Source organism: Pungitius pungitius, chromosome 11 (assembly GCF_949316345.1).
Source record: "Pungitius pungitius chromosome 11, fPunPun2.1, whole genome shotgun sequence".
Taxonomy (NCBI): domain Eukaryota; kingdom Metazoa; phylum Chordata; class Actinopteri; order Perciformes; family Gasterosteidae; genus Pungitius; species Pungitius pungitius.
Window position 1 is genome coordinate 7066905 of NC_084910.1, and position 17284 is coordinate 7084188.

The 17284-nt window shown below is 43.8% G+C and overlaps 1 protein-coding gene across 8 annotated transcripts in view; it reads right to left on the minus strand.

The window, feature by feature from the left end:
- adgrb1a (adhesion G protein-coupled receptor B1a) overlaps positions 1-17284 on the minus strand; it is a 104514-nt gene that overhangs the window by 2914 nt on the left and 84316 nt on the right. For 4 of the 8 annotated variants that reach the window (XM_037452941.2, XM_037452946.2, XM_037452942.2 and 1 more), the window contains 12 exons: positions 17047-17149; positions 16794-16944; positions 16636-16705; positions 16382-16448; positions 15267-15352; positions 10809-10907; positions 6448-6619; positions 4549-4644; positions 4421-4460; positions 2932-3593; positions 1039-1074; positions 659-817 (listed from right to left, as the gene is read on the minus strand). In XM_037452941.2, coding sequence (XP_037308838.2) covers positions 659-817; positions 1039-1074; positions 2932-3593; positions 4421-4460; positions 4549-4644; positions 6448-6619; positions 10809-10907; positions 15267-15352; positions 16382-16448; positions 16636-16705; positions 16794-16944; positions 17047-17149 — 1741 coding nt within the window. Of the gene's footprint in view, positions 1-658; positions 818-1038; positions 1075-2931; positions 3594-4420; positions 4461-4548; positions 4645-6447; positions 6620-10808; positions 10908-13806; positions 13867-15266; positions 15353-16381; positions 16449-16635; positions 16706-16793; positions 16945-17046; positions 17150-17284 lie in introns of all 8 variants that reach the window. The other 4 variants (XM_037452944.2, XM_037452943.2, XM_037452945.2 and 1 more) reach the window with 4 other exon arrangements.

Here is a 17284-nt window from a genome sequence, read left to right on the forward strand (position 1 = left end):
CTTGTATAACTAACGTTAAGTGTCCATTTAACTGCTATATTGCGATCGGTCCCGGGAAAGTCCTTTTAACAAACAGCATTCAACCATATGTGCCTTTTTACAACATCCCATCACTGCACTGAATAAAGTACAATAAAGTTTAGGGTAATTGTAGTTTTTAACGACACACTGATACTTAATATTAAGCAATATTAAGGATGTTTGCTCAAAGATAACGTATGTTTGGTTGTGCTTAAGCATACGATGCTAACGGCTAGCACCAGGTACCGCTGGAAGCGGCAGTCATCCAGACATAGTTTCTGTTTCCAGGGTCGATCCCGAGTAAAAACAATGGCGGAAAGTTGAACTGTTTCAGGGTGATAAACCACGCCCCCTCTCCGTCGCGAATATGCAATAGACGCGAACTTGCCACAAATGTACTCCGAGAGTCCTGCGGCGCGTTTAACGTCGTTGACATTCGTGTCGACTTCAGTGTGAACGCTGCATAAGACTTATGGCAGGTGAAAAATGCACCCTTTGCACTACCAAAAAACAGGAAACTCAACCTAAGTGTAGCGGTTTGTGCTAGTAATAGAAGGAAAACAGCATCACATATAGGAGAGGGGTTGGGGTGGGGAGTAGGGGAGGGGGCGGAACAGAATAAAGTGAAACTCTTTACACTCATGTTGGTCTTGTCGCTGCTGGCAGAGGACACACTCCATCTTTTGGCAGCTTTGGCGTCAACAGGTGGAGATTCTCTATCCTTGTCTGCACTGTGAATCTTCCTGTTCAGGTCCTGAAACATGTCCTGGTGGCGTTTCCGGGTGTGCATAATCTTCTACACAGGGACATTGTGCGTTAACGTACAAGGTACACAGCACAGGCTTCCATTAATCCGTTTCACATGTGATGTCTCCAATCCCAACACTACAGTCAACCCCAAGCTTTGAATAAATCTGATCAATGTATGCAAGCATAGAGGTCTGAACAGCTAAGAGACATCAGCGTTTTGGTCTAAATCTAAAGAAGCTCTGTAGGAATCAAAGAGACTAATATTACCTCAAAGTCAAGCTCTGCATAGCGTGATTTTCGTCTCTGGGGGGAGATGAGACAGAGAGATTACAGACGTGTCTTGTTTTTGTGTGCCTTGTGAGCATGCAAATGCTCGAGTGTTTCTGAACTGTTTCATTGTGTGTCTCCGCGTCTGCCAGTCAACAACAGGGGTTTCTGGGACGCAAAGGCGAGCAGTGAGTCACAAGGTTTGCTGCTGGTCATTCTGACCCTGTTGGCACAAGTTTGTAGTTAACAGACTGTGACCGAATGACCTTTAAGTCTTCCATCACGGATTTGTTGAAGGAATAGCTGACCTTCAGGCAGTTGCCGCCTCGCACGGCATCATGGAAGTGTGTTTTGGCCCCGAAGTGAGAAAGACACCAGCAGGCAGATGTCACATCTTGCACTCTGAGCTGCGTGCAAACCAACCCTTTTGTAGCTGCTGTTGATACTTGGGTCCATGAAAGGCCTGGCTACTTGTTGTGATGCAGTGTTTGTAATCACATGTTGTCTCACTTCAGTATCAGGCAAGTAGCACAGTGTTGCCCAGTGGAGATCTAACCGTGTTTCCGCTAGGTTTACGGCCTTGGGGGGACGAGGCGGGGGGGACAGCAACATGTTACACGCACCAGCGCTCTCTGTCCGCTTGGGGGAGTTTGCTCACCTGTGTGTGCCCATCCGGGCAGAGACGGGCTGAGAATTGTAAAGGTAAAAAATACCTTTGAGACTTTCTTGGAGGAGGAGTTAGGGGGGGTCACTGCCATAAAACGCCCTTAAATGCATTTAATGGTCCTATTTATTTTTCTAGAATAAAAATCTCCCAAGCCAATCTGTGTGGTTCATTCCCCCGACAAAGGGGGGGGTGGGGGGGGGCTGAAGCCGTGTCGCTGTCTCAGTAAACAACAAACAAATAGTGGTAATAAAGAAGACATGAGATGAGGTGTTCACTGCCATCTTTTCTCAAACAAAGCCTTTTTTCAAATGGTCAATAAGGTTGTAAACATTGAGGGGGTGTAATTATTAACTAGGGTCTCCCTTGTGTGTGTCCACTAATCTGATTCAATTCAGCAACCTAGCATTAATAGGTTTTTGATTGATTCCAATCACTTCTGCCTTGATGCCATTTTGATTCTCTCAATTGAACCCACGACTTCCTGCGGATGTTTCAAACTAAAAGACTAATTTGACCTTTTTTACTTTAGTTAGAAGTACTCAAATCACAAAAAATTGAAAACGTGTTTTTTACCTTCTTGACTCATTTGAAATTACGTTACCATGTGCTTTTGATAATTAAGCATCATTGTATTTCGACTACATGTTTGTGCTGTAATTGCTTGGCTTTTCATGATACTTAGCATGTCGCTCTACAGATCAATCTAAAATATCGTCAATAAGTATTTAATGATAACCGAATATTTAGATTGTGGTTACATTTAGACTATCCACATGAACGCAGATGTCCCTCCTCTCTTCGTCTGCTAGGTTTAGCTATTAAGGGGCTGCTTTTGTGTTGTCTAAACGTGGCTGACATCCATGCAGGAAGGGTTATTGTTTTATTGACAGATGTTTTGATGTCTGAGAAAAGAGAAACTGAGATCAGCAGAAGGTTTAGAATGGTGCAATGCTGTAATAATGGGGCTGTTTATAATAGTATGGTGAAAACAAAAGTTAAGTTTGAAGAAAAAAAAGTAAATAACCCAAGCACATCGGAAAACAATGAGGCTTCTTTCTAAAACTACAAAAATTTACAATTACAAATCAAAGTATGAAAATAAAGGCGTGGTTGTTGACAATGTATGGTGAGCAGTAATAACACAATGTTGACATGCATATCTTTTAGTATGAAGTGTGAGGCCGATAAAACTTAACAGAGGATGTTGATCAGTCTGGCGGTCTTACCTCCAGTGAGCTCATGGACAGCGTGGAGACGGTCTCACTCTTGGACATCACCCCGGAGTTAGCGGCATCCGCCCCGTCACACATGCTGTTGGCTCCCTGCGAGTCTCTGGGCATGTTGTGCGGATTGTGAGCAGGCGAGTCTCTGTCAGAGCACGACACACTGATCTGTTCGGCAGGGAGGCTCTTGAGGCCGAAGCCGGGCACGGGCTCTCCGTTGGCAGGGTTGGCCAGGTGAATGAGCCTGGTCTGAGGCAGCTGCTCAATGCCGATGTTGTACTTGGCCGTCGGCTCCTCTTTGCCCTTGGCCGGCTTCAGGGTGCCTGTGCTGTTGGTCGGTAGGATGACGTAGCCCGGGCATTTGCCAGTGCCCTCGGAGCTGCTGCCCTCGCCGTTTCCTCGGGGAAGCTCTCCATCCAGCTGCTTGAAGAGCTCGCCATCGCAAATGTAGATGGATTTGGCGCCCGGCAGCTCTGTACTGATTCCCTTGGCAGGGCCTTTGTCCCGGCGCAGAGTCAGAGTGTGGCTGGTGTAGTCTGACACATTCTGGAGGTGAACCTTTGCCATGCTGGCCGGCATGGTGTTAAAGTTGGAACCCTTCTGAAGGGTGAGGGTCCCGGAGGAGGCCTTCTCCTCTCCCTGGAGAGAGGAGCGCTTCATAGTTCCTGCAGTCCAAAGAAAGACAAAGTTGGACTATGTCCAGACGACCCTTCAAACACATCTTAAAGATAACCTGACAAACAAGACATCAGCGAGAATATCTATCCCTGAGAGTTATTGTTCCTTAAATCAGGTCTTCATGGCTGAATCTGGCTTGTCTTGACCCAATGACCTGACTTCATTTCACTATAACTGCTAGCTTATGGCAGCATGCGCATCCTATGTCCAGGCCGGCCAAACAACCAGACAACGCTCTATCCGCGACACTTAGTGACTGACAATCTCCCGCTGTACTCCCCCAGTCTTCCTTGACATAAAAAGAACAATAGAAAATCCTCTCTCGCTGTTCTCTTCTGTCTTTCCTCGATCAGGCGTGCCTGCGTCTCAATAGCTTTTCTGCTCCAGATGCTTTCCTTGATATCCTGTCTCGAGAGATAATCAAATTTCCACACCCAGCAGATATCAGAGCGGAGCCAGTATCTGATGCGCCACTATCGGGAGGGGACTTAATTATACAGCGGCAGTGCAGGAGAGACTCCGACGGCCCGATTTATCTGCATATAAGTGCTCAGCGCACGTTCACCACGCTCTCAACTGCCTTATGCAGCAGTAACGCGCCCTATTTCTTGTCAAATCCGCTCCTTGGTGAAAAAGAGGCTGCTGTGATGTTGATTGTAAGACACAAGTGCTGAACTGAGGGGGAACCCGCCTGGCATCTGTTCCTACAACATGGAGGAATTATATGCAGTCAACTCACAAAGAGAAGGCACAGAGAGACATCTGTAGGCCCACTGGCAAACACAAAATCAAATGCGCTAAACCTGGAGCTTACCTGATCTGCAGGCTATGTCCACATCTTTCTCAAAGTCAGTCTTAGGAGAGAAAGCAAGAAATATTGCAGTCAGTGTACACACCCTGCCAATATCCTGAGAGGTAAAAATAGCAAATGCATGATTATACCATGAGCTGAGCGTGGCCATTCTGGAAAGATCCTCCTGAATCTCCATTGGCGTCCTCCTGGCGATCCACCACGCGGCACTTCACCGCCTCCTGGACCTGGAGCAAATCACGAATGCACAGATCACGATCTTGGAACTTGTATAATGCATACGTTTGTACCACTGCAGCTTCTCGAGACTCCAATCATCTTTATACAACAAAGACAGACGTCCTGAATTAAGCGAACAACACAGTTCGTCATCTCTGCCCGGTCCACCTACTATTCACACCTCATGCACTCTGGCTCCTTTAACCCAAAGGCTCTCATCTCTACAATAAACATGCTTCTCAAACGTCCAAATCAGAAAACTGTGGTGGAAATTTGTGGATTGAAGCCGTGTGAGAAATCAAAAGTATTTATTACTAACTAGAATACAGAAAAATGATAAAGAATACAGAAATCAAGTACAGTCAAATGATTACAATTCAGCTGAAAAGGGAAAGATTGTTCCTTCTCCCTCAGAGGAGCGGGAAGATCTGACAAAGAGGAAAGGGGAGAGCAGGAGTTTTATACACCTTGAAGAGGAACATGGGTTGTCTCAGCAGAAACCCACTCCAGGACAAAGGAATGTAAGGAAAAACCCAGATGTCGTAAAGCTGACCCTCCCTTAATGGCGGCCAATCAATCACTAATCCATGACAGATAACTTAACAGGATACGGATCAGTCAAGGCCTCTGTGGGTCCCTCTGTTTAGACAGGATGCCATCGTGAACTCTGACAGGTCACAGGTTTCTCAAGAAAGGTCACACACCGAAGTCCTGAGAGACTTACAATATGCAGCTCACCAAATTCTCCCCCTACAACACCACTTCCAAATCCTTAACAGTGTAACGCTTTCCTTTCATTTTTTTTAAACTAAAATTGACATAATTTACAGCAACCTGAACAACCTCCCCGCTCCTCTGTCTCAAGGTGTCCCCCAGGTTTCGGTCCTCTTTTCATCCTCTACCTGCTCCTTCTGGGTGGTCTCCACTTTCACTGTTACGCTGATGGTGTCCATCTCTACGTCGCAACAAAGACCATTACCACTGCTACTCTCTCCACTCTGACCGACTGCCTCACTGACATTAAGTATGGATGCAAACCAATTATCTGTAATAGATCCAAAATGAAATTCTCTCACCAAAAACAGTCAAAACTTCTGCCTCACCAAATGCAGGCATGATTGACATTAAAATCAGCTCATGAGCGCAATTCCTTTCAGTGTTTTAACGTGAACCAGCTACAGCAAGTGTTTGGATCCAGAAACATAAATTGGTTAAAAGAACAACAACCCAAATGTTTATTCCTATATTTCTGGGATGACTCAAAACATTAGGGCAAAGGTACTTAAAAGGGAAACATTTACATTTTGAATTCTATACTGTCCCCTTTCAAATAATTAAATTACAAAAATCACATAATACATGTTCCTGCCATACTGAATGTTAAGGATGACATTATTGTGTAATTAGGGCAGGGGAGAAGTGCAGTGTAGAGCAAGAAGTGTAGAGCTCTGCATCCGTCAGTAAATACCTGGGAAGGACGATGGTCATGGGGATGATTTGACTCCAAAAGGGTTCATTCCACTCAGGGCATGAGATAATATATAATAATAATTAGCCTTTTGCAGATGATATCAGACCAGGCTTTAGAGAAATAACATTTTAAGCTCACAGTGCTCACATCAGTCTGTGGACCCTCGTTACCAAATTGATCCACAGCTATTTTGGGTTGATCGCGGTTCTCAAAGAAGAATCTCCAAAGCGTTGATAGAGTGAATGGCCAAACCAACGTGCATAGCAACAAAGCCATTCCTGTTCTTAATCCTGCATCAGTATAGACTTAGTATGTAGCCTTTGTACTGTGTATAAGGTACCTCTCTGCGCAGGATGCAGTGCACCATGACAATGACGAAGCCCTCCAGAGAATCAAAGACCGCAAAGAGGATCTGGAAAAGTGCAGAGCGCCGGTCCGTGATGGCCAGGACGGCTGACATCCAGGTGAGAGCCAGTAGGGGCAAAACCACACAGGAGCTCCACAGTGACGCCCTGCAGGACGGGAGGGGAACTGCAGTGAGCACATGTAAACCGTGGTCAGGATGACCAAGACTACAAAGCTGCTAACACATGATTCATATTTGTCATTAGCTAAGACAATTACATGTTTCATTATCAAAGAAGACAATTGCTATAACACAATACCAAAAGATAAACTGGATCGCTGGTCTTTTGTTACATAACAAAAAAATAATACAGTAGCAAAGGTAATTCTTAACACAATCTCAAACCAACTGCTTGATAACAGCTGCCTATGCTAGAGGCAGCCTTCAGCTCTAACCATGCACATCTATATCTTTATATCAATAGATATACAGATATATATCTATAGATATATAACGTCACAATAAATCATCTGGCTTCTACCACAAACAAACATACATCCATTATCTGCAGATACATATGTTCATAGTTCACATACATTACATGCATGTATGTTTAAGATGGTTCAGTCAAACTATAGAGGATCTAGTGCCACAGGAGAGAGAAGGGGGGGGGGGGCAGTAGGGGAAAACAAATGTGATGAGTGTGAAACAGAATGCAAAGACAAACAGAGGCAGAGCAGAGGACAGACAGACAGACAGAGAGACAGGAAGAGTCCACAGTTGTGCTCCCACTTTGCTGTCCTTTTTCTTTCTATGTGTTCTAACGTGCTCACCAGGAATGAACTTGAACTACTCACTCAGAACACCTGGCCTCACATATTCAATCATCTGTTTAAAGTTGGATAATATTCCAGTGAAAACAGTACTTTACTTAAGTACAATGACGATACATGCCGTACATGGAATAATACTATTATCAGGTAAGTAATGCATCCACAGGTTTGCTATGAATTCAGTATTTAAACAGCATTAATTAGAAGGGCCATGATTTACCATTCTGCTGCACTGACTTGCTCTTGCACATTTCAGTTGTTTTCAAAGTGGATTTTGCTGCTGTCAATAACACATCATGCAGCAGCTCCACATGGAACCCCAGGACAACAGTGAGGTGCTGGCTCTTCATCTGCTACAATGCTTTCTAAGGTATATATGTGAAGGACACGCAATGTTTTACTGACAGCAGCAAAACAGGGAACAAAAAAAGGTAATCAACGATTCAAAACCAACTAATGTCATTGTTGTAGCTGGTGTAACAGCACATTTTCTCCTAGTGCGTTAATAAATCAGCTGAAAGACACATGCTCTAATGCTGCATTCATGTCACATTACAATGTCTGAAAACACTGTTTAGTCTGTTTAGTTATAGTCCCTTCTGGGCTATTTTTATAATGAACCAGGCATGACATCACCAATCAAGCCCTGATGATACAAGCACTACAGATCACACACCCATGGAGATTCCACAGTGCCCAATTACTTTTTCATGATTTACTGTCCATCCAAATATGTTGCTGCTGTCAAATCGGAAACATGCATTTCAAAAAATATATTTGGTCATAAAAAGCCACTGAAGCCAATCACTCGGACTCTGATGGTTTTAAACCAATGAAATATGCCATGTCCAAAATCACTCACTACTCCGCCATAATATGGTGGATTACGGATGTATAGCGTGAATTATTATTCATGGGGGAAAATAGTGGACAACAATTTATGCTACAAACCATCATGCATTCCGCTAAAGGAAAAAAGGCAGCGGAGTGAGAGGAGAGCGAGCAATGTGACAAAGACATAGTATGAGTTGTAGCGCAATAAAACAATATTAAATGTGAGTCAAAATACTTTGTATTTAATAACATCCTTACAGTCCCGACGGAGACAGTGAAGGGCTTCAGTTCTTTCCTTTCACAGTAAAAGCTCTAGACTTATCCACCGTATCGCCGTGAGGCCAAAGAGTTCATTATGTATTCATCCCAGAAAACCATAAGGGTATTTACTGTGGACGGTCCATATACGCAGAGAAATCAACCCCATAGTGCCTGGCGGCGTTTCACCGTATCAGCCTCTGCATGTCTCTCCAAGTCCCTGGGAATTAAATCATTTTAGAATAGCTGCCGTCTATTTCTCAGTCTCATTCAATTGCTATAATTGCATCGCATTTCCTGTAATTAATACTAGTTTGCAATTAAAAAGGTAATTTGAAAAACAAAAGGGGCTTAGGAGGAATGTATTATTGTAAAAAAGTCAGTATGTCCCTCCTAAAAGGTAGTAAAAACCAAATTCAGAAACCGTAGTTAACGCACTTAGTTACTTTCCAGCTGTGGTGTTAGTGAGTCATTGTGCTATGTGTGTTTCTAGCCTGCCCACAGTAGTACTTTGGAGGACATTCCCGGCCATAGTTTGGCTAAAAAATCGGCTAGTGATCAAAAGGCTGAAATGAGGTAGAAGGCATCGGTTCTGCTGTAGAACCGGATGATACATGGTTCTCCATACTCATCGTTTCAGAGGAACGATTGGACTGTAACTCTACCAGTGTATTTATTTCTCACAAAACATTATGACAGCACCCTAAGTCATGCCTATGTGGCTTTAGATATGATATTATCATATATTAAGTAGGGCTGTCAACATAAATGCATTCATCTATGTAATTATTGTGGCCTAGATTAATGCAACAAAATATTTTAACGTAGTTAACGTTTGTTTGTTTACTTCCGGGCCCTGAAGTAAAACCGGAAGTTGCCGCAGAAACAAATCGGCCTCTAGCTGCAGTCAGTTACACCAAGATGGAGAGAGCTTTTACCATTGGAAGTAAAACAAACAGAAGAACTGTGCAGAGGAATTCCTCCACGTGTCAAACAGAAGAGTGAATGGCAAACGGACCACCGCAATGCTAAGCTAGATGCTAGGCTACTTCCATCTCAACATCTACTTCCATCGATCATCTTGTAACGTTAGCGTGCGCTAACGTTACAAGATGATCAAATGTGTTGAGTTTGTGTTTCTAAAATAACATTAACAATTAAACAAGTGTCTAAAATACACGCTTTCTAAAGTGATTACTCATTACTTTTATGACTTACGTTTTTAGAAGAAAACATTGTAGCAACAACAACATTCATTAATCGAGATTAATACATTTCAAAATGTGTGATTAATTAGTTGATTTTTTAAAATGTATTGACAGCCCTAATATTAAGATATTTTCAGTGGATACAAACCGGAGCCTCTAAGCAGCAATGTCTGCGGACTCCACTACGCTATTACCAACATGTGACGTAGTAGGAAGGCCAATCGATACTCTACTTATTCAATCAAGTTTGTACACTAGTGGCTGATGTATTTATAAAAGCTGTTGCTCATGATGGGATTCTATCGTGTTTGGATTGGAGGTGGATTTAGGTGTTGACGGTCATTTGGCACAATCACATGTTCTGGCAAATGAACAAGCAGCCAATATCAGCAGCCTGTGCCTAATGAATCCATCTTTTCATAAAACAGTTTGTTTATGAACAGATTAAATGAAGAACAATGACAAAAGAGGTTGATTTGCGTGAAAGGTCACGTGGCTTTGGGGGGGATTAGAAAAGACTGTGATTGAGCAAAGGCACTGGCCTTTCCTTTAACCAAACCTGGCTGATTTGGAAAGCAAAACATCTACTGGAGACCAAAAATGAATACATAGAGATATACGTATCTATACAAAGAGAAATGTATATATTGGCAATGTAGAAAATGCTGCATTGTTAACGCGTCCCGCTCTTCTTTTTATGCAGTGAAACATCAATGATGTCTATCACTTGTTCAGTCACGGATATTTAAAACATAGAGGAGGTATTTAGAGGCTGTTTGGTGGATTGAAGCAGAGAGCAGTACTACCTGCAACAAAAACAACAAAACAATGAACTTCTTGAACACTGATCCGATTGTAGTCGCACAACAGCACAAAGGCTGGGTTGACAGTAATGGAAGTGATCCATCCGAGCACTCACAGATCACAGTAACAAACAGGACCACGGCCTCCTCAGCATTTGTTCCAATCAGCTTTGAGGCTTTGATGATCAAACACACACACACTGTCCTTCAATCGTCCATCACACAATCATAATTACTATACACATGGCACAAAGCCGTTCACACTGAGTGAGACCCTGCCTGCCAGGGCATCAGGGAGAGGGAGAAATGACAGAGGGAGAGAGGGAGAAGAAGAGGTGAGGAAGAAGAGGGGAGGCATACAGTGGGGGAGAGCACGGAGGCAAGGAGAGAGATAGGGAAAAATAATTAGCGGGACTAACATGGCGTTACTGGTAGCTGTGGTGGAAACGTCGGCCGAAGAGATAACTCCGCACTTGGCACATTTGAGCGTCATATTGTACAGTGGCACTGTCATCTGACTGCAAAGTCAAATTAACACGCTGTAACATAACACAAACAGATACAAATGCACCCTACACACACACTCCCACGCGGTCACACACATAGTGAGTCACAGTGTTCCCTCGCACAATCTCTCTCTCAGGGCTACAGTCCAGCGGTGCTGTGTCTGTGTGTTTGTTTAGAGGGGGGGGGGGGGTACCTGTGTGTGACCCTGCAGAAAGGGGACTGCGATTCCCTGAAGACTGCTTTGATTGTCCTCAGTGATTCTGCTTTTCGCTCATTCAACCATATACCTGCTTAAGGGCTTAATGGCCACGGGAGGGATCCCTGCTCTGTGATGATGTGCCGGATGTGCCCCGCCCCCGGTCATCTCGCTTTGTGCTAAGTGCTTTGTTCTACACACACACAATCATTTTAAACACACGCACAGAAGCAACGGGCATCACAAGGGGAACACGCTTCCAAGTGTTCATGGTTACTAATTCATTCTGCTGCTCCCTCTTCAATGGAGCGACGTCATCTTCATCTTACTTTTAATATAGAAACAAAGTTCTCCAAGTTGGAAAAAATATATTATTATATAATTATATAGAGTCCCTTTTCACACATTGACCATTAGGGTCTGATGACGTCACTGCTGTTTGTAACAACATGTGACTTTTTAGTCTTAGAATTGATTACATAATACTCAAAGTAACTTTTGAGATCTGAGAACATCACTGGAAAGCAAGCTGAAAAGTGTTCATTCAGTCACCTTCATCCCTTGGAGAGGTCCAGGGGGGCCCTCGCCGGGCAAGAGACAGGGGACACCCCGGGATGGTCCCAGAGACAAACAACCATTCAACCTCACATCCACACAGCTACGACCAATCACCTACTCACGTCTGTGGGGGGAGGATGGACGAGCCGGGGAGAACATGCAGACTACACAGAGTCAAACCGGGACCTTCTTCCTGAGATGCGACAGTGCTAAAAGGGTTACACTACTTTTCACAACCTAATTAATAAGCTGTATGTTTTCCTTTCAGTTGAGAATTCAGCTGCAAATCTAAAGACGCATTTTTTTCACTGCAAGTGCTGCTAGCACTGAATTAAAGAGAGCTTTTCCTAATAATCTCATTGTTAGCCTTATACCCTTTGGCTTTTGGTACATTCTGACTCTCACTCTGAAGACTTTGTGGTGTGTGTCCACAGCATCACATTAGACTTTTTAGATTGTGCAGCAAGTCCCAAGGCCCCTGTGAGTCAACCGATCTTCCCAGATGGAACATAACTAGAGAACTAGTGATATCTCAGCGTGATACCGAGTCGTCGGCCCCTTCCAACGGGGGAATTGGATCCAATGATGATCACAGACAGCTGCTGTCGGGTGCATTTTGCTTTAAATGACAGTACTGCAGGACGTTGTATCAACTTGAGAAACCCATTTCCATCAGTAAAGATCTAAAACTACAGCAAGTGATCTTACTTCCAGCTTAGATCACTGAGAACATTTCTTCATTTTCCTGCCACTCAGAGCTAAAAAAACACCAGAATTCCATTGATAAATGTTTGTATCTCGGGGTAGTTCCTACGCTGCGTTATTGACAAGCAATAACAAACTAATCTGTTACCATATGGCCTCCTGCTAAACAACAATTAAAGCCGAAGAGCCGAGGGAATCGATTTTCATAGCCCCAGGACACCTGATTAAAAATCACACAATGGAAGAAATTCAATTTCAAGTAAAAGGGCAATACGGCCGCTAAATGTACGCCGCAGGCAGTCATATTAAAAAACAATCAAGACTCTTTGAAATACGACACCATTTCTGAGGATTTATAGATTGAGAGGCAAAAGGCATGTGGGTTGAGAAGTTTTGAGGCCAAAGTATAAAAACCCAACATAGCACCAAGAGGATCTCGAGTCGACAACCCTTCGGTATGCATGGCATCTACAGGAAGTAGTCAAACCTTTCATCAGAAAGCTTAATGTTCTGGCACAACCTGTAAATACACACACTTGATGACTGGAACAATTTAAGCATCTGTTAAGGACAGAACTAACTACAGTGCTGGTTGGAATTAAGCTTCTGCTGTCTGTTTTCATTTTCTCTAAGAATTAGCTGGTAATTTCCGGGGGCGAGGACACACTTGTCTCTGAGGTGTGAGCGGACCTGCTCTGTGCAGATGCTGCTGCACGCTTAATTGGATGCTGCACAAATTAATTAGCTTCTTTAAACATGTTTTACATTTGAATCCACCACAGGATAAGAGAGCAGGCGAATCATTGTGGAAGGTTACCAAAGTGAAGAGGGCATCACAGGAATGCAAATCAGTTGAAGTTGACCGGTGATGAAAGTACAAATTAATTGATAAGTTAGTTATGTTAATAGTTTTGAGATGTAAATGTCATCACAGCAGCAACTACTTCATGAAGATGGTAGAACTTTATCAAACCCAAGAAGGGAATTAGGTTGTTGCTCTGAGGTAGGTGCCCGGGTTTATACATCGATGGCTCACCTCCTTTGTGTCACACACATACCTTTGATCTCAGGGTACTTCCAAACCCAAGTGGTCGTTACTGTCCAACAATCTACTCCCTCATACGCAGAGAAAACCCCTGCCATCATGCCATCGCCATACCGACCACACACACACACACACACACACACACACACACACACATATGCTACTGCTACTGCATTAGAACTAGCATGTGTTATTGGCAAAGCTGCTCTAAAAGCATTCCAGAAGTGTTCTGTGGCGGAGCGATGGGTTCTGTTCTATCCAGCTAGCAGGGGTAGCATCAAAGGCAAGGTCAACAGGCAGGAAGTAAGAGTAAGCCAATCAGAGGGGCTTGCTAGAGGATTCAGCAGATTGGGTGATGGGCTGGTAGCCATACGTCTAACACACGGGGTGGGCCGGTATTTTTTACCCAATCACTGGTGACATGGAAGGGGGCTTCTGAGAATGATGTGTTCCTGATTGGAGAGCCCTGAGTGAGAGAGAGGGGATTCTGTGCAAACTCAAACATGACATATCAGACAGCAAAACAATACAGTTGAACAGAGATCATTGAAGAAAGCAAACATTTTCAGAGAGAGAAAGAAAAAACCATTTGAATGCACCAACGATGCCAATGGAGACACAACAGCATACAGGGTAAAGTGGAGCAGGGCGCGTCTTTGATCAATGGCACGTAGCCATGTGTTCCATACCTATTCATGTTGGTAACGATATGCTAGAAACATTTAAAGGAGCACTCCAACATCACTGACAGTCGATCCAGAGGATATGATATCATTCCTCTTCATCTTTCTGCAGGACGCCAAAGAAAGAGTTTCAGAAAAGAACTCTTGTTTTTTGAATGGAGTTTGGATGGATGGTGCAGGGCTAAGCTAGGTTTAAATGGGTCACAGTATTATGGTCAGTCTTTATGGTTTCGGTACTGTTGAGCGGCTCTGGGAGTCCACGGATGGCTACATCATTTCGTTCAAAGCGTTTTGTGTTCGGTGCAAACACACAGTTTCCTTTCACAAATGTTGGAGTGTTCTTTTAAGACTATAAATAGCTCAAGACTTTCAAGGAGCAAAGTGGTTTGTCAGGTTAACTGTATCCTTTATCTCAGCTGAACTTCCACTGCAGTGCAAAAATACTGGTTTGGGGGCAAGAAAAGAAGATTAAGTTTCATTTCTGCACCTCTGTTCATTGGCTCTGTTTCCATTTGAGATAATAACATTGGAGGACAGCATAGGTTTGCTTCAGTGAAGAGAAGCAATTGCAGCGTCATTTTGTTGAGCACAATGTTATCCTAAACAACAAAACCAATGGCCAAAGTGACCAAAATCAAACTCAAGTTGTGGAGAACTGTGTTTTTAAATGTATTATTAGAGTGACCTTGGTGTTTCAAAGCCCTGCTTCCCTCTACTAGAAATAACCAAACAGGAGAAAAAAGACACAGATGGGTCTACAGAACTCTACATCAATAGCAACACCTGCAAACAAAGAGCAGCTGGAGGAAAATGGGACACATTTGAAACTTAAAAGAAAGCAATGAGATGAGTCATCATCTTGCTCAGTCTGCAGGACCAATAACCAGGCAGCCTCCCCACGTCTTCTCCTCCTCTCTATGATGTCATCCTGCAAACTTTGACCCCAGTCTTAGTCGCGTGAGAAACCACTATTTCTGTTGGCCTCTTATCGCGTTTTTGAGAAGTCACATTTGTCTTCTTTTTCTTATTTTGTCACCCCCTGAGGTTAAAAAATGAAGCACCCTCCTCAATCAAAAGTCTGAAATGACAGCTGGGGCTAGTTTCAGACCCCCCCCCTCCCCAGTAGCTGGGCTAGGCTGGTTATAGGTCACTGTGTAGAATGGATGTGTGGTATAAGGCATACCCCGCCCTCTCCTTTAGTTTCATATCTGTAATGCCGTCTTTGGACACCAGTTTGTTAAAAACGAGAATCCCAATAACCATGTTAACCTGCCAAAGAGAAGAAGCACATGATTAAAGCAGAGCAAAGACACGTATCACTTCACAACACACACTATCTGTACTTACTGTACCATCACCCAATGGAGCATGAGAGTTCAACCATTGAATTGTACACATATTGACAGATTGGAATGCTGAAATACAAGGTTGGGGTGCAGTGATTCCCAGCCTCGCTCACAGTGGGCCTGGTGTTCAGTTACTGGGGCCGGGCGTAATTGTGTTAAAAGGAAGACAAACTCTGGGAAGTGATGAAGGAAAGTGAAGCTGATGGATTGGCTAAGCTGAACAGTGAGTGTTGGTCGAACTCCATTTCTATCTAAATGTGTTTCTGATGGATCTTTTTGGTTTATGTAACACTGCACTTGTTCTAATTTAAACAGGAAACCATGTGCTGACGTCCAGTACATCATCTATACTGGTTTCATTATTGAAACGAAATGAAATGAAATAAACCATTGCACAAAATGCAACATCACACATTAAGAATGATTAATAATACATTGCACATAATTCAAGTGTTGACCAAAGGGAAGGCAAATGAGCAAAGTAAGAGGCAAGGAGCGGAAATGGGCTAGTAATAAGAAAGGATGAAAATGAAAAAGTAGGTAAGAAAAGCAAGAAGAAGGCAGGACAGTAAAAGAGGGAAGGAGGAGGAAGGGAACTAAACAGGGAAGTTGTAAAGGGAAGGAGAATGCACGCAAGCAAAAGGAACCAAGAGGGGAGGAGAGTAAAGGAAAAGGTCCCAGCAGGAGACACGAGTTATTCACTCCACAATGATCTCATTTGTCTTCTCTTAGATAGATTTTATGCTGTCTTCCTTTATATATTTATTTTTATTTCAATATGGTTTCCGCTAACATTACTCCCTGAAGAGTAAATATGTTTATTTCTTATGTGTAACATGGATTAAAGGTGTTACATGCTGCTAATTGGTCACACATAGTTGTCTCAATTGGACTTAGGACCAATGTCTTCATGGAAACCGGCAAGACAGACTGAACAGGAAAGAAGAAATACCAGGACAACAGCTGCAGCGGGTCCAACAAATGCATAGAGAAGACCTCCTTCCAGAGACAGCCAGCAGCTACAAGAGAGGACAGGACAGACAGGAAGAGACATGATGACAGGAGGGGAGGTAGTATGACCATGGCAGAAGATGGAGGAGATATAGAAAGAGAGAGGTTAATAATGCTGCAAACAGCCCCCCTCCACGGGTCATTTCCCTGCTCTACAGCTAACGAGCTGGTGGCACATAAGGCATGCGTGCTTACTAGCTCGGTGTTCCGTATCCCTTCGCCTTGGTGAATCCCACTGAGACGGCCACCACCAGTGCAGGGAGACCTGGGAGGAAGATCAGAAAGAACGTCAACATGACCCGGATGGAGGGACGGGGGGAGCGACAGGACAAACAGCGGACGGAGTGTCCCACCCCAGCCGAGGCACAGGAAGCGCTTGCGTATGATGCGGTTCCTGAGGCGACCCGTCACGGCCATGTACGACTGCCAGGCCTCCGTCAGGACCCAGCAGAACGAGGACAGGAAGAAGAAATGGAGGAACGCGGCGATCAGGGTGCACAGGACCTGGGACACGGGGTAACAGAAGAGTATCTCAATCTCAAATGGAGTGATGTACTCTAAGTAGAATACTGGGAAAGTATAATGCGCTCTTGGCTTGGTCCTCACCTTATTGCGTGTCTGAGTCTGTCCGATGAGAATAAGAGCATTAGAGGAGATGATGGAAAGGCAGAAGTTAATGAGGATGACCGAGCGCTCAGACCGAATGTATCTGCAGGAAAGAGAAAAAGCCCAATCATTCTTACTATGGTGGATTGCAACACAAGACACCAGAGGACAAGAAGGCAATGGTCCCAAAGGAACTACAACAACTACCACAGATTTAGTCCAATGGTCTTGCACTATG